This window comes from Labrus bergylta, chromosome 10, assembly GCF_963930695.1.
Source record: "Labrus bergylta chromosome 10, fLabBer1.1, whole genome shotgun sequence".
Classification (NCBI taxonomy): domain Eukaryota; kingdom Metazoa; phylum Chordata; class Actinopteri; order Labriformes; family Labridae; genus Labrus; species Labrus bergylta.
Genome location: NC_089204.1, coordinates 6,432,165 through 6,459,722, shown reverse-complemented (window position 1 = coordinate 6,459,722; position 27,558 = coordinate 6,432,165). Strand labels below are relative to the sequence as shown.

Sequence of the window (27,558 nt, the reverse complement as noted above, 5' to 3'; positions counted from 1 at the left end):
GGTAATGGATGTTCATATCATGAATTCCCTGAGCTTGTGATGTCTTCAAATACTCAATGCTATTTTATTCTATATATTTCTATATTTCCTTGCCGGGATTAATTTCTGATTCTGATTCTATGAAATGAACCCAGCGACATCTGAGTTATAATGATCATTAGTTTCCTGGATTAAACCAAAGTTGATCTCACTAATGCGTTCCACAGTTAAACCCACGGAGCCGGTCTCATTAACACAGTAAACACATTTATTGAGAGGAGAGGAGCATCATGGGAGAATGCATCGGAGGCGTCGGCACTTAAGAGGTCCTGGATCCTGAGCGGGACCTTCACACAAAGAGAACAAGAAGCAGAGCTGCGATCGTTCAGGGCTGGCCGCTGCTGCAGTAGGCCGGGACGGAGGAGGAGGAAGAGGAGAAGGAGGAGGAGGAAGAAGAGGAGGTGGAGGAGGAGGAAGAGGAGGAGGAAGAGGAGAAGGAGGATGAGGAAGAAGAGGAGGTGGAAGAAGAGGAGGAGGAGGAGAAGAAGGAGGAGGAGGAAGAAGAGGAAGTGGAGGAGGAAGAAGAGGAGGAGGAAGAGGAGAAGGAGGATGAGGAAGAAGAGGAGGAGGAGGAGAAGAAGGAGGAGGAGGAAGAAGAGGAAGTGGAGGAGGAAGAAGAGGAGGAGGAAGAGGAGAAGGAGGAGGAGGAAGAAGAGGAGGTGGAGGAGGAGGAAGAGGAGAAGGAGGAGGAGGAAGAAGAGGAGGTGGAAGAAGAGGAGGAAGAGGAGGAGGAGGAAGAAGAGGAGGAGGAGGAGGAGGAGGAGGAGGAGGAGGAGGAGGAGGAGCACCGAGAAGGTTAAAGCTTTAATCAGAGCGACTCCAACACAAACTCGACACAAGTCATTCAACAGTTGGCACCTTTGATATTAATAAAAACATGAAACTTATAACAAGTGCATCAAAACAAGAAGAGCTCGTGTTCGGTTTGCAGATCAAGTTCAGAACAGAATCAAGTTACACATTTATACACACCGTTGTCAAAAAATGAATAGCTTCACAAACAATCTTTCAGTTCATGAAGCAGGATGTGACCTCATAACAACAAAAAGAGAAAACCTGTTTATAATCTGACACTAAAGATGGCGTTGAGGCCAATGTTGGCTATATATCCGAGGGCTGACTTTAGCGGACTGGGACTTGCAGCAGTTTGTGTCATTTCTGTAAGCAGGTCATTTTAAATGAGAGATGTAAAAAAAACAAAAAAAAAAACAGTATGACATCATTAAAACCAAAAAAATAATCTGATGCTGTTTTCAGCAAAACTCCTGAAAACTTCTGGAACTGTTCAGGGTGAGCTGCATGTGTGAACGCAAATAGCTGCATTTTTTCGCTCTGACTTTGCCCGCATTTCTTCCTGCCAGCCCCTTAGAAAATTATTATAGTCATTATAGTTTCAGACTCTGTCTCCTTGTCCACCATCTTGTATAGATTTCTACAGCGACGTTATGCCTTGCTTCCCGTCCAAGAAGGGTCAACATCAAGCTGTGAGCAACGTGTGAATTCGCAGCTCTGGAAGATTTCAGAGGCAGTCTACCAGAAACATTCTCAAGAAATGTTCAGGTTTAACAGCTTTAGTTTTAAGATTAGTGCAACTAGTGCATCTGTTGCTTGAAAATTAAATATGTAGAAAGTCACTGCAGCATCACCAGCTGAATGTTGACATCCCTGTTGGAAACCAATGATCAATGTTGACTTACTGTTTTCAAACTTTATGATAATCTTTTAATAATCCAAAATGTGATGTCCAAACTGAAACGAGAGGTTTGTTTGGACATCTCTGACCCCATCAGGTATCGTCTGACTGTTGATGTCTGTTTACATATTCTACATAAAAATGTAGAATCTGTTCTCAGGAGGTACATTTGAAGTCTGAGAAGTATCGACTAAAGATGTATCAGCAGGAGTAAAGACATCCCATCGACGGTTTAAAAACAGACATCTGCATCAGAGCAGCGAACAATCTGGCCGCTAAAGCCAACCAACCCTTAGATTTCCCAGCCTCCTTGAATGTATCATTCTCCAAAACTTCCTTTTCAGTGCATCGCCTTTGTTTACAGTCCGACTGGAAACTTGAGAAGTGACATAAAGATTGTTGGCTGCACAGATATCTGCTCATAAAGCCAGTGGATTGCATTACGATGGATTGTGTTCTGCCTGCTCTCAACACAATCTGTTTTCTTTGCACAAATGCCGGCCGAAACATTACTGATACTACTCGTATAAACTCAAATCAGAACACCTCTGATAACAAATTACAGTCCCGTACCTCCCTAGATTTCATGAAGATCCTAAAAAAACATGTCAGACATGTGGTGAAAGGTTTTTGTTTGATTGGCTCATCGATCGGCTCTGACCTTCTCTCTACACTGACCTGCTTGCTCTCTCTTTTACGTGACCTGCCTTTGTGTTTAAAACTTATTCTGCCTGTCAGGAGAGAACAGAGATACTTTCCCTCAGTTCAGATCTACAGTAAACACTTCCTAGCTGTTTCATAGGCGACCGTGCTGGATTGTGCGTGGTCAGAGTGTGCTTTGCTCCTGTTTGTGCCGGATGGATCCGTTTGTTTCCTGTGCTTCAATCAGCGTTTAGTTCCTGTAGATGAACAGAGCTATAAGCCGAGGAATGTGCTTTGTCTTTCCTTGAAAATAAAGTGTATTTGACTGTGCTTCATGTTGTGCATTAGACAGAATACTCTGGGTCACTTTGAGGTGTGTTCAGACAAAAAAAAAGGAAGCACATTTTTCAGGTAATGCTACGAAACCGTCAATCAGTGCTGCAAAGCCGTCTCAACTCAAGCACACACTGATATCTAGTGGGACATTTGCATGATGGTGTGTCACTAAAGCTCATGCAGTGAGGATGCATCAGCTCTGGTTGAGCCAAACTCCATTGAGTTGTTTTCTTCTCTTATTGCAGACACAACTTACTTATCTCCCTCTGCTGGCTTCCAGTTACTGCTCACATCAAATTCAAAACTCTCCCCCTTACCTAAACTCTATAATCCTTCCCGCCCACTTCGCTCTGCCAATGAATGGCGTCTGATCCAACCTTCACAACAGGGCCCTAAGACGCCAACTAGACTCTTCTCTGTCGCCCGGCGGTGGTGGAATGAATTACCAAACTCCATTCGATCTGCAGAGTCGCTTTGCACCTTTAAGAAAAAGCTAAAGACACTGCTCTTTATGAACAACTACGACCTTAATGATGATGATGATGATGATGATGATATTTAGGATGGTTTTGATGCTGGATAGAACTCTCAAGAACAGCTGTCCATGTTGTGCTCTGCCTCGGGTCACTTCCTGTTGCACCTGTGTGTCCAATCAGACTTAAAGCTGTTTGTTTGCTCTTCCAGACGTTGTCTCTTCCTCTCTAGATCCTCGCTTGTGTTCTTCTAACTCTGATGTGCGTCACTTTGGATAAAAATGTCTGCTGAATGAATTGTAGAATTCAAACTGTCTACAAATCTGCACCATCCTCTAGTTATTTCAGCATCCTTTCAGCCTGATTATTGTGATTAAATCAAATTAAAAATATGTCTACTTTGGGTTCAAAGTGCTTAAGTAAGACAGGTCTCAGTCAAAATAATCCAAACATAGAAGGAGGGGAATCAAACTGAACGGTTTGAATGTCCAGATGACATCATGATCTCAAAGTTTGAGTTTTGTTGTGGATCTGTAAGGCTCAATATTCTCTGGTTGTTCTCAATCATTGCAGACGAATACAAATGATCCTGCAGTCAGAGTGAAAATGTGCTTCATTTCATCTGAACACAGCCTCAGCCCCCCCACACTTTAAAGACACGTTTCTTTGGATGTGGCATATATAATCTTTCTTCTTCTTCTCTCTTAAACCTTCTTCAAGGTGATAAAAGGATAAAACATTACTGTAGGATAACAAAATCAAAAGAGAAAAAAAAGCTATAAGTTGGCAAAGAATATCTGCGCTAAATAAAGCATCTGTTTTTTAGAGCTATAGACTCATAAATTCTGTATAATATAAGTTTTAAAGATGGATAATAAACATCGAAGAGACCTCAGCCTCCTCCTAGCTCACAGTATGTTTCATCATGCCACACTGCAAAAATAAAAACAGGTTAATAAGGCAGAAACAAGACTCTCAAACTTTAAAATAATAAGTCTTAAGCCCAAGATGAGCAGAGCACCTGTGTGGGTAAATCTGCAGATCCTTAACTGACACATAATCAGAGGCGGACAACGGAGAGGCTGGGCCGTCATGTCCAGAAATGTTTTCTGTCACAGTGTCACTGAAGTCAGCCTCTCGTTATTTATCAGCTGCAGGCTCCCGATCTGAACATCTGCACATTTGCACATCTGCACTGGTACTATGAAGAAATCAACAATACGAGCTCCTAAAAATTACACATTTCTCTTTGAACTGAAATGTCTTTTTTTGAATTACAGCTTACGACAACTCTGCACGTGAAAATGATTAAAAATGGTTATAAAAGAAGGTACTTTGGAGGCAGAGAGTCTTGACTGACTGGGTTTTGTGCTCCTTTGGTAGTAAACTGCATCCTCCCCCCCCTCGATGGAAAGCAGGAGACAGAGTAAACGTCTTTGAAGAGCGCTGCTGTGTTTAAGTTCAGTCCTCTCTTTTGTGCATTTTTCTCTTGCATTCAGTCCAGGTTTGGTTTACGGTCGGCTGCTGAATGATCTCTGGGTTTTTTTTCTCTTCTGTATCACGTGATCAGACAGCAGTTGATGCAGCGAGGTCCCAGCCTTCTCTTCAGAGCTCCTTTCTTCTTCTTTGGAGCCAGGATGGCGATGATGGCCTCGTCGAACACCGTTTTCAGGCCCTTCTGGGTCAGAGCTGAACATTCAACGTAGCAACACGCACCGATCTGCAGGGAAGACAAGACAGACTGTCAGACAGGAACTCCCTGTGCTTCTTTAATGGCCATATAAAAGTTTAACATTTTCACACAGGGCGTTTTCACATCAGGCAGGATTGTTTTAGTACCGTGCACAAGCATCACTGCTGTTCATCATGAGTCACTTCGTTCCAAGAAAACTTGCATATGTTCACACTCCAATACAGCAGGGGGCAGTATGCACATAGTTGGTTTGCGAATTCAGCGAAACAGCAGAAAGAAGAAGAAGCACCCATGGCAACCACTCGTGAGCTGAGTCTGTCATGTTACCCGTGGATGTTTTTGTTATTTCTGAGACGCCAACAACAACCCTCTTCCTCTTCCTACCCTCATCTACCGTGCAGCTCAGAGGACGAGCGGGCCCGTGCTGTGAGGATACAATGTTTTTTTAAGAGGTTTAGAGTTGTGTCATTTAGCGGTGCACTTCCTTGTTTGAGCACGGTTGTGTTAACATCTCCCGTGGACCGTACTCAAGTACACATGTGCCCGAGACCACCTCTTCAAGTGCACTTGGGCACGGTACCTGAATACTTACATGCAAGCTCCAGGTAGGGACCATGCTGATACTAGCTACCACATGACCACCACAACCGAAATGCAACTATTTCTAGTTCCAACTTTACACATGAAAAATTACATTTCTAACGAGGCATGTAGTCGATGTTGGTGATCTTTTACAAAATACATTCTCAACCATGTCTCCAGAAAAGGTCAGACATTGAGGGCAATTTTTGCTGCAAGTGTGCCAAGAACCATCATCACATTTCTCTCTGTGTAAGAGAAAAAATGTGGCTCAAACTGAAGAAAGTTGCTAAAATGACTGAACTTAAATATTATCAAATGGACCCTTGAATCCTCCAAAAACGTAATTAGCTTTTTAAATCCTTTCTTTAGTCTCACAGCACACAGATCAACGTCTAAGTGAGTGCAGTTTGTTTGAACAGTTGACCTTTATTCTCAGCCTGACAGAAAGGATTAAAATCAGACCACATGTGGGTTCTGCGTCCTGCAGGCCTCAGACTCTGCTGGACCTCGGCGTTGACCCAGAATATTTGCTGGACTCGTTTCGGGTAAAAGAATCTGCAGAGGTTTGATTCCAGACATTTCTCTGAGACATTCCTGCATCTAATCAACACGCAGGAATCCAGCTGGAGCGGTCACAACCCGGGAAACCGACTGAAAGCTCCAGATCGCGTTGCTGTTTCAGGAGGATTAACGTACAAACCTCCTTTGCGAGTTTCTGTCCCTGCTCCATGGCGATGGGTTTCTCCTTCATGTCGTTCAGTTTGGCGATGGTCTTCGGGTCGTCACGAAGGTCAATCTGAAAAAGAGAGAGAGACTTTTCTGCTCAGTATGAAATCTACTCCAAGAGGCGTCTTTTGTTCTGTTTCACCTTATCCTCATCATCAGCCATAAACCTTTGCTGGGTTTTTTTTCTAAGTCAGCTAGTTAGCTACGGTTAGCGGCAGCTCGGCTCTGAGCCCTCCACGCTCCACCAGAGAACATCAGAGAGACACAAGTTGTTCAGGGGAAACTGCTTTCTCGGTCTTGTCCATTTGTAGAAAGGGACCATGGAGAAAACCGGGCCCAGATGAAAACCGAGGGAACGTTGAAGACTGTGGAAAATTGACTCAAACAGAAGCTCTGCATGTGTTAGCAGCAGCTCAGTGTGCAGCCCCTTCAGAGACTCTAAAGCTGTTTTCACACATGCATCCCTGATGTCAGACAGAACGCCCCTGAAGTCTTCCTAAGTTGTCTATTGCCACATGCACCTCACAGCGGGTGAGTTTAGATTTTGAAAAGGAAGACAGGTGGATGGCAGATGAAGCAACAGAGTCTGTCACTATGATGACAGTTCTGCCTTTTTATCAGTGCTACCTGTAGTGCCATAAAATCACAGACGAGCGGAGAGGAACATAAAGGCAAACAGAAAACATAATAAAGTTGTCAGTACGTGCTTGAAGATCACAGGCAGTCGCAGGACATAAACACTACCACCTACTCCCGCTTGTTGCAGTGAATTTTCCTGCTGTGTTCACACATCAGCTCACTCCGACTTCGTAAAGAAACTTGACCGGAGGGAAAAGTAGAGCCAGAGTTTAAAAAATGTGTCTGTTTTTGTTCACATATGCAGCTCACTCTGTAAATGAGGGGGTTGTGATTTTGGAAAAGCAGCTTGGGTGGCCAGATCAGATCACAAGCAGAGCCCAGACCACTACCTGCCACGCTTCTAGACACGCCCCCACCAGGGCCACAAGCGCCCTCCCACTGTCTTGTCTCTGCGCCCTCCTTTGGGGTCGCACCCCACAGTTTGAGAACCACTGCCGTCTGTATCTGTATCTGTGATCTTATCCAGTTTTCATGTGGTTCATGAGGTGGATCATGTGAGCCGTGATAGGGAAAAAAGTGGATTCACAAATTCAGATCATTCTGATCCAGATTGAAACTTTTTTTTTGAAAGACATTTTTGGGACATTTTCGACAGAAAACATTTGGAGAAAAGAGAGAGGGATGATGTGCAGAAAGGGTCCAGGGTTGGATTTGAACCCACAGCCGCTGCAACAAGGACTACAGCCTCTGTACATGGGGCATGCAACATAACCACTAGGCTATCCAGCACCCCAGTTTCACGTGCCTCGTTCACAATGCCACAGATTTGTTGAATTTTGGGGGAAACCTTTAAACCCCTTTTGTCAGGTTGTTACCGACTTCCTGTCAGATTCTGTTCAATAAAATAACAGGTTATTTAAAATACTCGTAACCTATTTAACAAATGACACAATCTCTGTTATTTTAGAGAGCGTTAATATTGAAATGTACCAAAGCTTTAAAAAAACGACAGATCTTCAGTCGTGTTTTTAACCACAAGCTGCTGTGAGAGAAAGAGAGAGAGAGAGAGAGCGCTGTTCAAATTTCACAAATACGTTGGCAAAGTTTTGGTACCTAAATGTTGCCAACGTTTTTGTGCAATTGAGACAACATGCATGAGTTTGCATGAGCCAGTATTTTGTGCTTAAGACTTCTAAGTTTGTTGAGGTGGTAGCGAAACAGGTATCTATGATTTAATCTTTACTCGTCTCAGTTTGACAATGTGATGTTTTGACAACCCTAGCTGTTACAACATCTTCCTCCCAAACACATCCAGAACCGTATAACGGACTGTGTTTTACTGATCTTGACATGTTGTCACACTTCCTGCTGTTGTGCAAAAACATTTCACAGTCGACCACAAAGTTCCTCACTCTCTCTCTCTCTCTCTCTCTCTCTCTTGTCCTGTGTCTGTGAAACAACAGTTATGATAAATGAAATCTCCCTCACTACCTCACAGCGAGCGACCTTCATTAACCTCCTCCTGATTGATGTGTGTGTGTGACCGTCCAGCTGAGCAGAGAGAGAGAAACTAGTAGACTTTCGGCAAACATCAGCTGACAGAAGATAAATCAGACACCCACTCCATCTTCATCCTCCTCTTCATCACCGCGGGGCCTCGCCTGCTCTGGCATTTGGTTGCCAGGGAACACGGACCTAAAAATCACCCACAAGGCTCTCTCTCCTCAGAGGACGTTTGATATCTTTAGATGGTTTTAAGTCTTATAAAGAAGCTAACACTCAGGATTACTGTCGTCTGTTAACGTGTTCATGACTTGAGTGAAGATTACGAGACATGAGCTCGGCTTTAGCTTCTTTTTATGAGTTCATTTCTGGTTTTAAAATGTCTGATTCAAAGATAAACTCAGAGGTAGAGATCAGTACCGGGGAGGAAATGAAGTCTAGATGTGGAGTTCTGATGTTACCGGGCAGATTTGGAGGTCCAATGTAAATCCCTCTCTGTTTCTTTAAGCCTTTAAATTCCTTCATGGAGCTTTAGGATGTGAAAGTTTTGACCCTGTTGGAGACATATCCATCCATCCATCCATCATCTACACTGCTTTTCCTGCTCAGGGTCGCTGAGGGGCTGGAGCTGATCCCTGCTATCATGGGCCGAGAGGCGGAGTCACTCCCTGGACTGTTCACCAGCCAATCACAGGGCTGACATACAGAGACAGACAACCAGACGCACTCACATTCACACCTACAGACAATTTAGAGTCACCAGTTAACATAACAAGCATGTCTTTGGACTGTGGGAGGAAGCTGGAGTACCTGAAGAGAACCCACACATGCACGAGGAGAACAACAAAAGTCAAATAAAAACAGACACAGTGAGAGTCGGGGAGAAAAGTCAAAGCACTCTTCGATGCTAAGTATCCACACACACACACACACACACACACACACACACACACACACACACACACACACACACACACACACACACATACACACACACACATACACACACACACACACACACCTGAAGCGCCTCATACTGGGTCGGCAAACACTGCAGGCAAACCCATGCACATTGTCTAAATAGCACACATACATTGGCAACATGTCAGAGCAATTCTTACTACTTTTAATCATTTTAGACCAAAAAGTAGTTTTTCCGGTCTGGACGTCCATTACTTCTATTTTACTCTTTAACAGTTGGAGGGGTTGGAGGTTGGGCTTATGTGGAAAAAAAGACATACATTGGAGCGCTGATAGTCTAGCGGTTATGTCATGCGCCCCATAGTGCTTGTTGCAGCGGCCGTGGGTTCAAATCTGACCTCGCCCCTTTGCTGCATGTCTCCCATACTCCCACTCTCTCCTCCCAAAATGTCCTGTCTCTTTCCAGCTGTCATATACAATAAAGGCAAAAAATGCATCAAAATTCTTTAAACAAATGGACCTTTTCCACATGAGCAACAGAAGAACATCAACAGTATTTTTTTTTTTTTTTTTTGCATAAGAACCAGGTTATAAGATTTTCAGCACAAAATCTTGATCCTCATAACAGTTACAACACGTTACACGAGTGTAAATAACAGAGGAAAGGGAAGAATATCTGATTGTTCTCCAGATTATTCAGACATTATACATACAGTATGAATAAAAAGGTGCAGATCAAAGCTGAGCAGTGAGCAGAGTATAGGAGCTCTCACCTGGGTGCCGATGAGCAGGTAGGGGACGCTGGGTGCATACTCCTGCAGCTCGGGCACCCACTCTTCACGCACATTCTGGAAACTGGCGGGGTTCACCACCGAGAAGCAGATGAGGAAGACGTCGGTCATGGGGTAGGAGAGCGGCCGGAGACGGTCGTAGTCCTCCTGGAGGAAGACGAGACAGAAACACTCTGGGTCAGAGGAGGACAGGAGGTCAGGACAGAAGACAGGACTCATTTCCTGTTCCTTATTGTTCATGAATTATTAAAGTGTGCAAAAAGTGAGCTCTGAATGTGGAGCTCCTTCAGTCCTCACTGCAGCCAGGAGAGCTAACGTTAGACTGTGATAAGCTAGCTCCTCAGGTGTTAAAAATATTACTTATATATAACACGGGATATTAAAGAGAAGCCCGGGGTCTACATTTCTTTGGAAATAGGCTGCCAATATTTCTGTACTTTTCAATACAACATGTTTTGATAAAATAAAAGCTTTATGGTTTCAATGATGAATACTATCAAACAGTACTGAAGCTTTAAAATAACTTTTTTTTAAAGATATGTTTGGGCCATGTTTTGCCTTTATTGGATAGGACAGCTGAGGGAGAAACAGGAAGTGTTGGGAGGAAAGAGAGGGGGATGACATGTAGCAAGGGGCCAAGGCTGGATTTGAACCCATGGCCCCTGTGACGAGGATTACAGCCTCTGTACATGGGGCGTGCAACATATCCACTAGGCTACCAGCACCCCTTAAGTCTTGTTTCAAACCAAAAGTGGCAGCAAATAAAAGATGGAGAGCACTGTCGGTCAGCTATTTCACCTTTTCAGTAATATTAATTGGTGTTGTATTACATAGCGTTGGAAAGCCTGAATATTCACCTTTACAACGAGGTATAACTTGTAAGGATCGTGTAGCAGTGGAATGAGCAACACAGCTAAACGTGTGGGTAGCGCCCTACAGAAATGTGTCAAAATCCCCTGCAGTGTTCTTCTGTTGGTATATATTATTAAACTGACCGAAACAACATTTCCTAACTTTTTTTGAGGAGTTTAAATTGGGGATGTCTTTGTGGATTTTAGACAGTGTGCATGTAAAGGAGTTTGTCTGCAATTTTGGTGATCATAAACAAGAAATTAAGGACATAAGGAAGTTTATTTGTCATAGTAGATAGAACAAAATTCAGGATGGCGTTTTCAACAGAAAGGAGCCGCTGCGTTAATACCCACCGTCAACTTGTATTCGAGCATGAAGCAGGTATCTATATTGTTTGATTTTTATTAGTATCATTTATACATCTAAATTCTGTTACCATGCAACCATAGTCTCAATCACTAAAAAGTACGAAAAGGTTCTGAATTGCTTTAGTAGACTGATTTAGGCTTTAATGTAATCCTCTCCTGATTCCACTGGTAAGAACAAAGGAGTTGTTATTCTACTGGACTAACACTACATCCAGGAGTTAGTCTGTTTGGTTCAAGTGTTTAGATCGGATCCACCACAGGCAGTAGATCAACAACTCCTGTGTTCTGTGAGGTCAAAATGATGTTTTTAATAATGGAGTCTGGTGTTTTTGAAGAGAGTGATGTAACAGATGCTTCTGGTTAAAGAACTCATCTTCCTCTGTAACAAAAAGGTCTCTGCAGGGATCCTCTCTGTAAGGCAGACTGTAGTGTTGTAGTCAAGACCACACTAACTGAGACCAAGACCTGAGACCAGAGTGCTCCAAGACCGGGACAAGACCGAGACATTTATGGATCGAGACTGAGTCAAGACCAAGACAAAGAACATAAATATCAACAAAAAATCATCATCTTGCGTTTAGGGGGCGTGTCACTCACTTAGACCAGAACAGCAGGAAGGTTGCGGCTGTAACTGAGGGATAAAAATCAAACTATGAATGAGATTAAGTTATTTGTTCTTTTGGAAAGAGGCATTTTCCTTCTAATCACAGTGATGGCGTGAGAAAGAAGCCTATCAGTGGTGGTGTTGACCAGACTTGATTCAAAATCCAGAGTCTATCCAGTCTGAGACCGAGACAAGGCCGAGTAAATATGCTTTAGATTTCAAGAAGAGACCGAGACCTTCAAAAAGCCAAGACTGATTACGAGTACAACAACACTTAGAATAACTGAGCCTGTGAGAGATAAGGACAACAACTTTTAGTGGACAGTCTAAGGATTTGGTTGCAGCCATTACAGTTTGTTATGCTGCTGCAGGCTGAAGCAATCTACTGAAGGCATGTCCAAACTTTGTTAACCTTTTGGTCAGGTAAAATGAGTCCTCTAAGATACCTGCATTTATCTTTAAAATCGAATCCAACACTCAGAATAACAATCTGAGCCCAACAGTGACATGAGCGTTAATTTATAGTGGGCGAACTTTAGGATGATGTTGCAGCCGTTCCAGCCTGTTTCTCTGCTGCAGGCTGAAGCAAAACAAAACTGAAGTAATTCTTTTACTTTTTTATTTTTTTTTATTTTGGGCTTTTTGTGCCTTTAATGGAGAGATAGGATAGTGGATAGAGTCTGCCCGCTTGGAAGACTACAGCCTCCATACATGGGAGCGCGCGCACTAACCACGGCACCACCAGCATCACGATACTGAAGTAATTCTGAAACGTTTTGTACCTGTCAGTCATTTAGAAGTCAAAACATGCTGAATAGTAACTGCCCCGGTTCAGAAAGAGAGGAATTGGTTGTTACATTTGGAACGCTTTAAGTAAAAACTTCACTAGGACTTGAGCTATAATAATAAAAGGACCGTGCAGTTTATGACCTTCACACGAGAGCAGCTTCCCTTCTCACTGCCAGAAACACTTACAGATTATTTCAGATTCGGGGAGGGCGTCGCCACAAGACACTGAAACAGAGACGCACTGCCATCTCCGATATCTGTGTTGTGTAAACGGCTAATTCAGGGACGCAGGCTGTCCTCTGTGTGTCAGATCAGACCCTCTCTTGTCCTCTCCAGACATAAATCCTTCTGACAGAGTGTCCGACTGACACACACATGAATATTCATGATCCATCGCACTCCTTCTCCTGACTGGATGGGTTTCTGCCGCTAACTCAGAGACACCGGCGATCAATGGATCTCCAGTGATCAGACATGACTAACAGAATGACGAGGACACTTTTTGTCCACATCCCGGAGATCAAACAAACCGCACGTTTTCACCTTCCCGCTGTCTCACAGAGAGTTTCATCAGCTCACATGACAGTTTTTCACCCGGATGCCTTTCGGTGAGTCACAACTACACGACTCAGTCCGACACGATCACACTGATACACCCCTCGGAGACATGGCCTTCTCACACATGGTGCATGATGGGAGATAAAAATGCAAATGAGATTCTCCAGCAGGTCACCTTCTGCTGCGTAATGAACTGAAGATAAACTGCCTGGAATCAATTATGAAAGCAGCACATAAATCTCGGGGGTCAAGTCTAAAAATACTGAGATTTACGAGTTATTCCGACGAGTTTTCACAGATCAGAGTATTGTGAAAGTTTCACAGGATTCCTCTAGTGGCTTTTTTTTTTAAAGAGCGCCAAAGTGTCTGGGATGATTTCACAGGATGATGGAGCGCACTGACAGTTATTTATGTAACTGAACTGTGAGTGACAGGTTACCTCACACCGCCTGAATCTGTTGATGTGATGAATCAGCTGAATGCAAACCATCTGGTGCTTCATGCAAGCTGAGACAAACAGTCAGGAAATGTTTGAGAAACACTCAAAGACATGCTCCACTTCATAGTCAAATTCTTCAATATTATGTGTTAGCTCCACTGAGCAGCTATCTGTGTCTGCGCTCACCACCCCCTGCTTGTTAGCTCGTTCAGTGTTTGGCATATATGAATTTATTTGGTGATAGCTTTTCTGCAGAAAAAACGGAGGGCCAAAGAGATGAAGAGAGATTCTCTCTTTCTTTTTGGAGTTACTCTCTCTGCAGCTGTTTTCATTTTTACAAACAGGTTAGGCCCTGTGTCCACCTAGCGTTTTGTTCCTGAGCAACAGCGTCTTTTTTAAAGTTGTTTTCAATGAGGAGAGAGCGTTTGCAGCAGCAGGTGGCTGCCTGGAGAGAAAAAGCACAACTCCTAGCATTTTTTTCCCCGGAGTGCTCCGACTTTTTTGTGCGGCTGCTCTGAGCACTTGGAGTTGAAAATCTTTCAACTTTTTTAGAAAGGCGCTGTTGACATCTCCGGCGTGATTTTCCAAATGTATGATATTCCCCGTATTTTTGCCACCTATAGATCATGTCTTGTAACCACATCCTCTCTGCTACATAATTAAAACAATCTCAAATTTAAAAAATGTAACAGTGTCGGTCATACAGTGGACATTGTCAACAGACTGTTGTCATAGAGACAGGACGGACGTGTAGCATTTTTCTTCTCAGCACACAAACGCTTCATACTGTACAAGAGCTCCTGAGCGCACAGATAGGTGGACACGGGGCCTTAGAGAAATGTTCAAGTCCCTCATTGTTCTAATTGCATGTCAGCTTGTTAATAAGCTGCATAAAGTGAATAACAGAGGAGCTAACTGCTGACAGCCAGAGCTTTAATCTGAGAGGTTACAATTCTTACCTGAACCCCTCACCTGTCTCATTCTCAGGAGTTCACTGAAACCCTTCAGCCTATCAGAAACAGAGACTGTGTAATAAAACATCCTGACTCCTATCTGAACATTAGTCTCTCTGCAAGAAGATGTTACAGCACATCCATCATGTGCTCCCCCCACAGACACTCTTTCAGTCACATGGGGTCAAGTTCACTGTGTGTGTGTGTGTGTGTGTGAGTGTGTGTGTGTGTGTGTGTGTGCGTGCTCGTGACCTTTTGCATGCACAAGTGAATCCTGCGATCCCCCGCTGAGCCGCAGACATAAAGACTGGCAGTGTTAGACCATCAGCAGTTTACTGTAAACAGGCCCCGAGCTGCTCTGAGACACGGTTCTGTTTCCTCAGCACACCCCTGACACACACCGAAGAAGACCGTCTCTTACAGCGCGGATATAAAGAGACCGACAGTGAACACTCCTACACTGAACTAACATCTCAATCTGAACTCTCTGTGCAGAAATGTTTAAAGTCAAGCTGCTGTGAAGGTGCTTTGTTAAAGTCTTCTACATGTCTTATAGCTCTAATGCTAAGTACAGAATCTGTAACAGCAGCGGACAATTCTCACTGACAAAAAACATTATTATTATGTCATTATTTTAACATTTGCTTAAAACATACAGAGCACAGCTGTTCAGTGGCGTTCCAAAAGTTGAACTATTTCCAAAAGAGAGAGCTGTGAGTGCAGAACTGAGGGCATGTTGTCAAAGAGGTCTGGTTTGGTTCAGCGCGGTTTGGTACGATAAATCCTGATCTCACCTGCGTTTCAACAGCCCACCGTACCCTTACACATCACTAAATCAGTGGCGTAGACCAATAAATTCAACAAAGAAGAAGAATGCAACCCAGACAAAAACTAAGGTCTGCATCTCTGAGGTCGTCCACGGGGCGGAGCTCCACGCTGACAGTAGTTGCAAAAAACAAAAACAACCTTAAAATGACTTCTTTATTACCGCTGTCGCATGGTAAGTGAAGATTCTTTCGACCAATCAACAGACTGCAGTGTGTCTAGCTCCACCCTTTATGGTCGGATCGGAACGCTTGGCACCCCAACAGAAGGGGAGCAAAAAAAGTTGGACGTTACGGATCAGTTATTTTGGTACCATTCCTGACTTTTGAAAGTGAAAATAAAAGTGTACCAAACTAAACTGGACCGCTTAGTGGAAACGGGGCTAAGGCGTCCGACCAGGGCAACTGACCTGCAACGACCCAAACAACTTACTTTAGGAAAAACAAACTCAGAAACGATATCACTACAAAAGCAGATGCAAAAGTCCAAAAACAAATGCAACAAGTGAAAAAGCGCTGCAAATCAAAGGTTCAGTAAAGACATAAACGTTGACGTCCAACAGTTAATCCCTGAGACATAACATAATGTTACATAACTGTAACATTCAGCGAGGAGTTGACAGTAAATATTATGATCAGAGGAGAACAGAGCAGCTTCTCTTCTCTCCATACATGTCCATATGTTTCCATCAGAGCCAGACTCGCCGTCTGTGGACGAGCTCTGCTGAGTGTCCGCTGTCCGCTCTGTGACATAGGAGTGCAATGATATCAGTGAGTCACCCCCCCCCCTCGCTCCCCACCTCCCCTCAGTCGCTCTCTCCATTCTATCCGTCTCCTCCTCGCCTCCTCGGAGCTCGATAAACCCGCTGTGTCAACAAAGCCACAGACGCCTGCTCCAACATGGCCGCCGGGCGTGAAAACAAGCCCAGACATCCTTGCAAAGGTCAGCCTCTGATCTGTGAGTCTGCATTTTCTGAATTAAAGCTCGGGAATATTAAAGAGGCTTTTTGACTCCTTTTTAATGGTGATTAACGAACATTAATGAAAGCCTGCTGCAGACTGGGAACATCCTGCCAGACTCCGTTGAAAAATCAGACAGTTTAATGAAGCCTGTAATGGCAGTTAATGGCAGAGGCACATAAACTGTGAGTGGGACATTATGAAGGAAAGCCTCTTATCATCCTCATGTAAAAGAGCTCTGTTTTATATACAGCCATTTACCATGAGCTGACCTCACAAGTAAAAGCCTGATAACAATAGATGATTTCTCTTGTGATTAAATTATATCCTGCATTTTTTTACTGTGAACATTTTTAATATTTTTTGATTTTTCAGATGACATTTTTCATTAAAAACAAAGTTTGTAAAGTGTGAAGTGTGAGCTGAAGCGTTTTCTGTTCCTTCCTGTTTCTCTGAGTCGGAGCTGCTGAGCGGTGAATGATTCCCAGCTGAGTTAAACCATCTCCTGTGTCCCCCCTTCGGCACCTCCCCAGCCCCCTTCATCCCTCCCCATCTGGGACGTCTCGTGGTCGGTGGGCCTCTTTGGGCTGCTGAGTCGAAAAAGAGTCATCAGACTGTGAGAGCAGCGAGGGAGGAGGGAGGAGGGAGGAGGGGTGAGGTCAGGTGTTTAAAGTGATTACAGTATCTGCGGCTGAGTGTGACATCATCTGAGGAGTCAAGCAAAGGGGGAACGACGGGGTGTGGGTGGGGGTGGCTGGGGGGGGGCACACAGGTCCCACGAGGTCACAACTTGAGTTCCCTTACACTAAAGCGTTTCCATGGTTACCGCAGCACTCACCCACTCCCTGTTTCCTCCTGCTCCTCTTTAGAGTGCAGCAGTATGAGAACGAATGAATAAGATAGGACACCCCCCTCCCCCCCCCTCTGTTTCCTCTGAACAATCAGAGAAAAACAGACTTCTCAGACCTTCATATGGAATAATTCAACACGCAGAGGCAGCAGGGAGAGTGGGAAGGGGGGTTGGGGGGGGGGGATGTTGTGTCAGAGTGTGACTGGTTATGTCGTTGTCAGCCCTGTGATTGACTGGTGACTTGTCCAGGAGTGACCCCGCCTCTCACCCAATGGCCGCTGAGATCAGCTGCAGCCCTCGGCAACCCTGAACAGGATAGACGGTAAGATAATGGACGGAAAACTAGCAGTTGAGGTTGATGACACATACGGGGAGAAATTGTTTTTTGGTCAAGTTTGCCAAAAGTTGCAGTGATTGAACGAACCTACAGGTTAGTGTACGCCTGCCGCACAGTAGGAGTCTTGACTGTTTTTTACCTGACATGTGGAAATATGTGTGGGAATATTTCAGTGAAACATGTCTTCAGTCTGCCATCAACCCATTACATACAGTTTCCTGTGTGTGTTCAGAGGTGGTGATCCGTCTGGAGTTTGATTTATTTCAGAATAAGTGACTGAAATCTACCGTGTGAATATCAATGCTCCAGCCTGCAGGCGCACCTGGCTCTTAAAGGGAATGAGAGCTGACACTCTGAGTGGATTGATTCATGTTACTCCCCAAACGCCCTCATGTATAATCAAGCCACTTAATCCAACCTCGCTGCGCCCGGCGTCTCACTTGGGGGCCCGATTTATCACCATGTAAACAGAGAAGTGTTGTCGGACACGCCCTAAAATCACTTTGTGCCACTTGTTTGGACAGCGTGCTTTAAGCCATCAAACAGGACTCTGCAACTTTTCTGAAGAGTCTGATACAAATACATCCTCACTTCAATCTATCTATTTCCACAAACCCTGCAGGATGTGTTTGAATGCGTGCAACAGTGAAACAGCTTTAACAGATGAAATAACTCGATATGAATGTCTCAACACCTGGGAAACATCTGGACATATCTCAACAATGCAACAGCATAAAGACATTATTGCTCCATGTCACAACGACGTGACAGCCAGGAATCACATCCCATGAGAGCACAAAGACAACATGGGTAGGTACCATTGTGGAGCAGCAAAGCATTGTGGGATCGGCAGCCTTGACAGAAATATAAATATTACAGGGGGGGGGGGCTTATCGAAAATGTGCTGCACAAGTCAGAGGTTTGAGTTTTAGAATAAAAGAGTGAGGAAGAGAAAATGAAACCAAGAGAACTGAATTTATCCTCCCCCTCTAAATCTGTCCCCGTCTCTTCCTCTTTTCTATATCACTCACTCTCTCGTTCTCTCTCTCTCTTTCTTCAGGGTCCGGGTCTTTGATCAGACCCTGCAGCTCTAAACATTACCAGCTGGCCTCGTGCTTTACAGAAAGAGGTCAGCAGAGGAGGGGGCCGAGAGTGGAGGAGGGTGAGGGGTGGCTGCTTTTTAGGAGAGCTGTAACTCTACTCTGCAGCCACGGCAGACATCTGGGAGAACTTCTCCATTTCAGAGACGCTCTGAATCAGCTAACACACACACACACACACACACACACACACACACACACACACACACACACACAGCGTTTATACACGCCAGAATAGACAATAAACTTGTGTTCCTCTTCTCATAGCGAGTAGTAACACTTCCACTATCTGTTTTCTGCAGAAGACGTTTCATCTCAGCCACAGGTAGCTTCTTGGGCGCCTGCCTGTGATTCCTTATTTATGGACTTTTCAACATTCAGCATTCATGAATGAACAGAGCCGAGTAACAGCTGAATATGCCCACATCAACTTTTCACTGCTGGGTTTTTGTGTTTCCGATGGAGGGATCAGATTTCAGATTGTGACTTTGCACGGTTAAATCTGTCCCTGAGGAGAGTGTTAACTATCTGGAGGCTGACAGACTGGCACATTTCAGGTTCCTGCGGAGACGGGAGGTTAGAGGTGTTTATGCAGAGAAGGAACCAAGCTGTCACGTCTGTACAGTGCAGCTAAACAGCGTCTGATCTCAAAGAGGCCTAATGCAGTGTAAACAAACAAAAGTGTTTATCTGTCTGTGTATTCATACTGCTGAAAACTTTTAATCATTGAAACAGAGATGAAACCAGCTCTATATGTGACTTAGTTAGCTGAGTGTGGCTAACATTAGCAATGCTAACACCTCCAGCCTTCAGTCCTCCCCGCAGCTCAACATCCACATGCCTGTGTTAAATGTGATTATGCCAGTTTAACTTGACACAGCCTACAGACACTTTTATCTCCAAACCGTGATGCTCTTACAAGATGCTATCTGTTCACTGTGCTTGTTTACATCAGGGCAGTAGAGTGGGGAGAGCATAAACTGGATCTTCAGACAGGCCCAACCTCTTGGTTTTACCTTTTGGTAATTCGGGTGCTTACTAGCAAGGCTGATGATATTTAGTCGAGTCTTTTGGAAACCCTACTGACCCTGTTTCACTTTGTTTTAAACTCCATGCTTGTTTTGAAATGTTTTGGAGCCATGAAGCACCTGTCATACAAAGTGTTTCCATACAGAACAAACAAAAGTCACTAGGTGGAAAATAATCATCCTAAAGTTGAGGTACACAACTCAGCATGAATAACTAATCACAGGTCCTGCAGACTGTTGTCTTTGCAAGCTTCTTTTGTGAAGTTAAATTCTGCATTTTACAAAGCTGCACTCTGCATGCATGAGCAGGAGGGAAGATCTTATGAGTCCAGTTATCAGCTGAGCATGAAGTGTGTGTATCGTTATCTGAATAATTGTGGTTTCTAGTGTATCCATACAGGCCTAAATAAACTCTAAAGGCGTATCTGAACATTTTATTGTTTATGTTTTGAATTCTGTATTAAAAAGAAAACATTAAATGTTAAAGGTTTTCTGAGTATCGTGCAAAAACATTATAAAAAAAAGCTAAATTAAACCTCAAGAGTTGAAGAATCAGAAGTGAGGCAGCATAAAGTGCAGTACCACAATTTTCCACTTGAGGCCTACTCGAAAGTGAGTCAGTCCCCATAGAGCCTCGTGTCAAACTTTACAGCAGAAATAAACTTGTTAAAGCGTAGTATAAAAAAAAATATATTTATATTAAGGCTTAAATTTAAGCACAATTTGGAGGCGTGGCCTCTTTGAATGACAGGTGGGAGCTGCTCGGCTAATTTACATCAAACATTTTGTCCAATTGTGCCAACTTCAAAGTCTAAATACCAGCATGAGGCATTAAAACCGTAGCCTACAATCCAATGTGTTATGTTTACTTCTTTTACAGTCTATGGAAAAATAAACACAGCTCAATAGCGCTCCCAGTGGTTGAAAACTCCAAGTGATAGCTTATATTGCTTTTGGCTTTGTGAGACCTGATCAAAGTGCTCTTTTAATGTGTTAAAATTTAATTTAGATTAACAGCCAGAATGTCAAATAATTTTGATTGTGAATTAATCTTCATCAACCCCAATTAATTATAAAGTATTTTGAATTAATTTTAGTCTATCTTTCTTTATGCTGATGACGACCTCAATGAGCCTTTCTGCAGCTCAGTCCGAGTCGGATGTGTTTGTACAGAGGCTCTTCTGCCGAGTGCAAACTTTGTGTGCGTGTGTGTGTGTGTGTGTGTGTGTGTGTGTGTGTGTGCGTGTGTGTGTGTGTGTGTGTGTGTGTGCGTTGGGTACAGTTTTATGTGCTGAATGGCACATTGTGAAGAAAAAGCTCAGCATTAGGAGCCCTATTAACCAACCTGTGACATCACTGCTGCACATAGAAGGCCTGTTCTCCACATAATACAACTATTGACCCCACCCCCAAACCCCCATCACCACCACACACACACACACACTCTGCAGTAAAATGAGTGTGAGAGAGCCGTCACCTGTTGCAGCTTAGAGTCTGGCCTGAATATGAAGCCTGTAGGCGGCTGGAGGACAGTTATCAGCCCGAGGAGCACATGGGCGAGCGAGGAAGACATACACTTAGAGTTTGTGTGTGTGTGTGAGAGAGAGAGAGAGAGTGTGTGTCCTTGACATGCTTGGCAACAGGCCTGAGGAAAAAATAAACTGTACCTGACCGGCTGTGTCATACAGTCCCATCAAGTACTGCTTCCCCCCGACACTGACGCTCACTGCAACGAGATGACAAAGATCATAAGAGAAGGAAGAGGAGGAGGGAGGGAGAGGGGAGTCAGGGTCCCCAACCCCTCTCTGCTATGAAGAAGGCAAACAAGTGGTTTTGATTATAGCAACAGATGCAGCCAATGCAAAAAGAGAGGGAGGGAGGAGGGGGAGCAGGGAGTTCACTTTTAATCTGAGACATTTGTATGGTCACAAACACAAATATACAACATTCAAACATTATTATTATTCATTATTAGACACACTGCAGAACATTGTTGCTCATACCTGCATAGTGGTCGAACACCGTTGGGACGTACTCCTCCGGAAACGCGTCGTTGGCGTAGCTCATCAGCAGACACGTTTTTCCCACCGCTCCGTCTCCCACCACGACGCATTTTAACATGATAGTACCGGTTCCGTTAGCCATGATCCCGACCTTACCGTCATCATCACCGGCCCCCCGACGCCCTGTTGTCCTGACTCCCTCCCTCTGCTCCTCCTCTTCCTAGTGCTCCTCCTGCCGCTGTTGCTGCTGCTGCTGGGCGGTGATCCCGCGCGGAGGGCATCACCAGCGGTGGAGGCGCACGGCGCGGCACACCGACCCGGACCACAGCTGCATCCTTCTACCCTCCTGACCACAGCTGGAGACCGTACTCTGTCAAATCTCCCCGTTAAGATTGATCTTTTTCCACGGGTGTCAAAATGATCCCTCGCTGAGAGGTCCGAACAAGGTGTCCCCTCAAAACCCAGAAAACGTCCCCCGCTGCTGCCGCTCCTCCGTGCCGCTGCTCCTCCGTGCCCTCTCTCTCTCCGGTGAGCTCCCCGCTTGAGCTCGTGCAGTCTGGCGCACCGAGCTGCTGCTGGACAAGGTGGGTGCGCTCGCTGGAGGGGCGGGGCTTAGGGTTTAAAAGTAAGGGGCTCGGGATAAAGTGCACTCCGCCTGCTGGGGATGTTTGGAGCTGAGGAATTACATCATGAACACGAGGGTGAGTTAATCAATAAAGTATCTTTTTATAGATCGACCATGGTACAACACACTTTCATAACATTAAACATATTTCAGGCAGGTCTACAATCATCATAGTAGTTCATATCTAGGCCTATATCAAAATAGTCCATATAATGACTAATATTAAAAGCCATGAAGGTAACCCTACAGTAAATAGAAATATCTTGATGTATGACGTCATAAATAGAACAACTTAAATCACAAACACACTATCGGCCTTTACTGTTTTATTATGCCACGTAAACGAGCTTACTTCAAGGAATTAAAATTAGGCCAACCAACACTAAAATGAAAAACTGCAGTTCCTCCAGTGTCCACTAGAGTCTGTCTCCTGCAGTGAGTCAGTCCCCATAGAGCTCCATGTTAAAATAAACATGTTTACAGCAGAAATAAACATGTTTACAGTCTGGTACAAAAACAGTTTGGGTCTCTAGAGCTCATTTCTCTCTTCAACTGTACGGGCTGAATGTTTATACAACTCGTGTATAAACAACAAAGCGTGGCCTCTTTGAGTGACAGGTGGGAGCTGCTCGCTGTCTGCTAGGTGTCACCTCAGTTAATTCAGTCCCTGACCTTTAACCTCTGGGTCGTGTTTGTGCTGTTGGAGTCTTTTGGAGATTTGTTCATGTAAATATCAGACTAATAATCTGTCTCTCTCTGTGAGCTTTATTGGACTAACAGACCGTCCAACAAGTCTGATCTCCACTTTTTACCACCAGTCACATTAGAACTTTATTTTATTTACATGTAACAACAATTAGCAGCTAACTGTGTTCACTGATTTGGGGGAGAAATGTGTGAAAAAACTCTCCCGAAGTCTGTCCTAGTTGGCCAGATGATGTTTGTGCATCTAAGAAATTCCGTCAATATTTTTGGCATAATTTGTGGCCCACAGACCGTCCAACAAGTGAGCGCCACTTTTTACAACCAGTCACATTAAAACTTTATTTTATTAACATGTTAGCAACAATTTGCAGCTGTTTTAGTCTGTGAGAACCATACCTGGCTAGTTAGCTCGTTGACTGTTTGTCATATATTTATTTATTTGTGGCTGCCTGCGTGGGAGTCAGGACTGTTGTTGGATTTCTCCTCAGAGAAAGAGAAGGAGAGTAGTATTGAGATGATAGTCCTTTGAATAAATAGTGTATTTTGCTCACTGCTCAACATTGAACAACTCCCATAGCTTCTTAAGTCTACTCCAGTCAACTCCAGTCTGCTATCACCACAAACAAAATCTCATCTATGGGAAATAATCTGTTAACTTTCTAATTAGGAAGTTAATGAGTTAGCACTGGACATAGACAATATATAGCTTTGATACTTAGCTGTTGCTAAACCCCTGCTGTTCCCCAGCCCCATGCACATCACAGTGGTAGACAACACCCAAATCTGAGGCCCAAATAAGGCAGTGATGAAACCACTGGTTGACATCACAGGCACTAGGTAGATTATTTTTACCGTCTGTGGTCTAAACAGCGGTATTCTGTACCAAGAGTCTAGCTGAAAGGCTCCACAATGACACTCTATAGGCTAGCTGTTTTCAATATCAGCGCTACATGCAGTTCAACACATCCACATTATCCACTGAAAACATTTTACAGAGATCTCACCTGACGCGTGCATACAGGCTATGCTCGTATGCTGTTTGCAGCATATAAATGTCATCACCACCTCCTGCCAATCACTGTGAAAAAAGTCATATTGAGGGACTTCAGGGTCTCCGTCCAATAATGAAGTTATTTGGTTTTGACTTTGTCTAGACGTGGATGTTTGTTTAGACTCTGACCTGAAACTGAAGTCTCTCATAAACATTCAGCTTCTAATTTTAGGGAAGTCTGTCTGCTGGTCACACGACTCTTTGGTCGACAAGACCAAAGGATATGTGTGTGTGTGTGTGTGTGTGTGTGTGTGTGTGTGTTTGTGTGTGTGTGTGTGCGCGTAGGATGGATGGGATATTTGAGATGGGACAGGAAGCTACAGATTGAGTCGCCACAGGAGGAGGTGTGTGTTTATGGCCTCTGAGTGAGCCAGGTGTGTCTGTCTGCTTAAATTAGAGCACTCAAACATCTTCAGAGGCATGTCACACACACACACACACACACACACACACACACACACACACACACACACACACACACACACACACACACACACATATATCTGTTTCTCCTGTTCTCTGCTCTCTAGACTTTGCTAATTCTCTCTGTAAACTTTTGCCGCCTCTTAAGAACATAATTTTACAGTGATCATATGTCATATTTTATGTTTTTTTTTTTAAGTTTCTGGTACACTTTTTGTCTGTGTCTGAACATTAGATTAAGTCAGCATTTCCCTTACGGGGACGGCCATCATTAGGCTTAAAAATTCCCCTTCTGTAACCAGTGGGTGATGTCACTGAGACTACGTCCATATTTTATACAGTTTATGTACATTTCTGTCATTATTACTCTCAGAAATGTATCTTTAATCTTTTGTCTTTATGACAAGCATTTTACGAGACTCTTACATGTTATCTCATCTCGGTAACTGGAGTCACACAGCTGTCTGAAAGAGGAAGGCAACGTACTAATGATGCTCGTATCATGTGACAGATTTCTCTGAACTGAAAATAAAAGAATCAGGTGAGTCACAGCTGCTGGGAAACTGAGAACTGAACAAGTAGAGACAGAAAATATTAAAATAACATAATAACAGCACTGAAGTGAAAGTCAATAACACTTACTGTGACTGACTTTCACATAATCAGTGAACTATATTGACGCTGGTGAGCACATAAATTGAACTCTGTGTCCTTCTATTGGCTGATGGTCCCTAGATATCCATAAGCTCTCCAATCAGCTTCAGGGGGCGGGGCAGAGGATTCTCCTGCTCTCATCACATTTGACAGCTGCTGCAGCAGCTCACATGACCAAACAACAATTACCTCATACATGTAGTACTCCTGAAGAGGTGTTGCATGCAGAACGACGCTCTCTGCACTGGGATGGTCAGCTGACAGAGCTGAGCATGCTGGGAATGAGTCAAAAGGCTGCACTAACATCACCATGATGTTACTCCAGTGCTGAGTATTTCGATTCGAAGTGGAAAAATGCAACTTCCAGTCAGTGATGTTCTCAAAGCAAACAGACACCAACCTGCTGTTTGTCCTCACAGAACTACGGAGGCCCTGAGAGGTCAAAACCCTGCAGTGACATCAGGAGAGAAAGTGAAGAGATAACATGGAAATGTGTCTTGACAGGTGCTTGGTGCTTGGGGGGGGGGGTCCAGACTCTGGAGGGGGTGAAGCTGGACGAAACATGAAGGAACTAAAGGCAGAGAAATAATCATATTTAAAAAATAGGGAGGAACGCCATACAATTGATTCGATGAGTGCCTTTGACAAGACAGCTGATTACCCAATGACAGCCCCAGAAAATGACAGCTCGGGAGAATGACATCGGAAATGTGAGTGAGAAGGATGAATGAGAGACAGACCCAAACATGAAGGCAAATATTGCTGACTGAACTAGAACTTCATTTTCAAATGAACACAAAAATACACAAATTAAAAATAAGGTTATTTTATGGGCCGCACATTTACTTGATTTAGATTTTTTTTTTTTTATATAAAGTAGTTTACCTGGATTACTATGGAAACTCTAAATGGTCATATATTACTCCATTTTATTTACTCTGTTTTCATGAGTTTTTTCAGTTTTTTCTCTGGATCACTCCACAAATGTATCTCATTATCTCGAGATGAAAAGATTGTTTTTCTCATGATAAGGGCCATATGTGTGTGTGCTGGCAGCGCCAATTTTTAATGCAAAACCAATGCAGCACAGCATTTTCAATATTCAGCATCCTGAGTCCAGATGTGTTTTTTTTTAATCTGCTGCTCTCACAGCACTCGGACTTGAAAAAAATTAAAATATTTTCAACAATTTCAACTATTCAGACTCGTCTCTTTTCCAGGATACAATTTCCATGAGCTGCTGTTTTGTCCTTTACATTGTTGTTAAGTTTTCAAGGGTGAATTATTCTTGATTAAAAGCAAATATTAGGCATACAGAATTTGTTTAGACAGACATAACTGTCACTACTGTAAACTGTATTGTTGCTAGGTAACTTATATAACCTAGCAACAATAAGTGCCGGTGAGAAGCTCTCTGAAACTGAGGTCGCGAGCACTGCAGTGCCAAAAAGTACCAGCATGAACAAACACAGACCCTAACAGGATCATTTGCTGCCATTCACCATGCTGCCATTGGCCACTGAGTGAATAAAATATGGATGCATGTCTGCTTTGGGCTTCCATAAATAGCTTTGGATCATAATATTAACTTATTTATCTGTTGCACAGATTTGTTTCTTTTCTATGAGCCTTCAGGCTCTAAAACCTGGGCGCATGTTTTAAGAGTGAATTCTTAAAAATAAAAAATAAATCTTACATCATCACGAGCAAAAATCATGAAGTGGACTCAAATCCAAGCACAGCATTACACCGGGGCTAGGGGGTGCTATAGCCCCATCACAAATCTGTTTATCCCCGGTTAAGACCCCCTCACGAATGTCTACTTTTATTTGAAGAAAAGAGATAACTTAAAAAGTAACTATGAATTCATGAAAAATCAACTATTCATAGCACCCCAACATATTAGTCAAGCTCCTCCTCAGCACTGGGTGAAAAAAATCCTGGCGCCATCCCTGCTCAAATCACACCTCACCTTACAAACAGAGCCTAAGTTTAGGGAGATCTTTAAACCTGCATGTTTATAAAGTTTATGACCCTGAAAGTCAACTTTTAAATGTTGTATGTGTGTTAATAAAATATTTTTGTGCTCTTGTAGTGAATTTGTGGTTCTTAATAACGAGTGTCTAATGACATCTTTATGTTGAAGCTTCCCCAGAAACATTCCTACTACTATATTATAAAACATGTAAACTATTTTAAAGGACATTTTGTGAAGGGCACACGTCGTGTTCTCACAGTGTTTCTGGTTTATCAGGACGCCATAGTGCAGGTGAGTTCTGCTCAGGAGTTCATTAGAGAGCTGCTGACCTTATTTCCCCCGCGTGTGACATTTAATATCTGCTGTCTATTTCTGCATGGAGCTCATTTAAAGGTGGAGGCTTTAACATATTAAGACACACACACACACACACACACACACACACACACACGCACACACAGTATGGTCTGCAGTGCTTT

The 27,558-nt window shown here is 43.6% G+C and overlaps 1 protein-coding gene across 1 annotated transcript; it reads right to left on the bottom strand.

The window, feature by feature from the left end:
* Positions 1-226: 226 nt before the first annotated feature.
* rhoq (ras homolog family member Q) lies at positions 227-22,269 on the bottom strand. Its single transcript, XM_020641300.3, has 5 exons — positions 21,644-22,269; positions 21,308-21,366; positions 9,961-10,125; positions 6,159-6,254; positions 227-4,903 (listed from the first exon to the last, which is right to left on the bottom strand). Exons 1-5 carry the CDS (start codon positions 21,783-21,785, stop codon positions 4,742-4,744), a joined length of 624 nt encoding a protein of 207 aa, XP_020496956.1. The 5' UTR covers positions 21,786-22,269; the 3' UTR covers positions 227-4,741.
* Between the last annotated feature and the right edge of the window lie 5,289 nt (positions 22,270-27,558).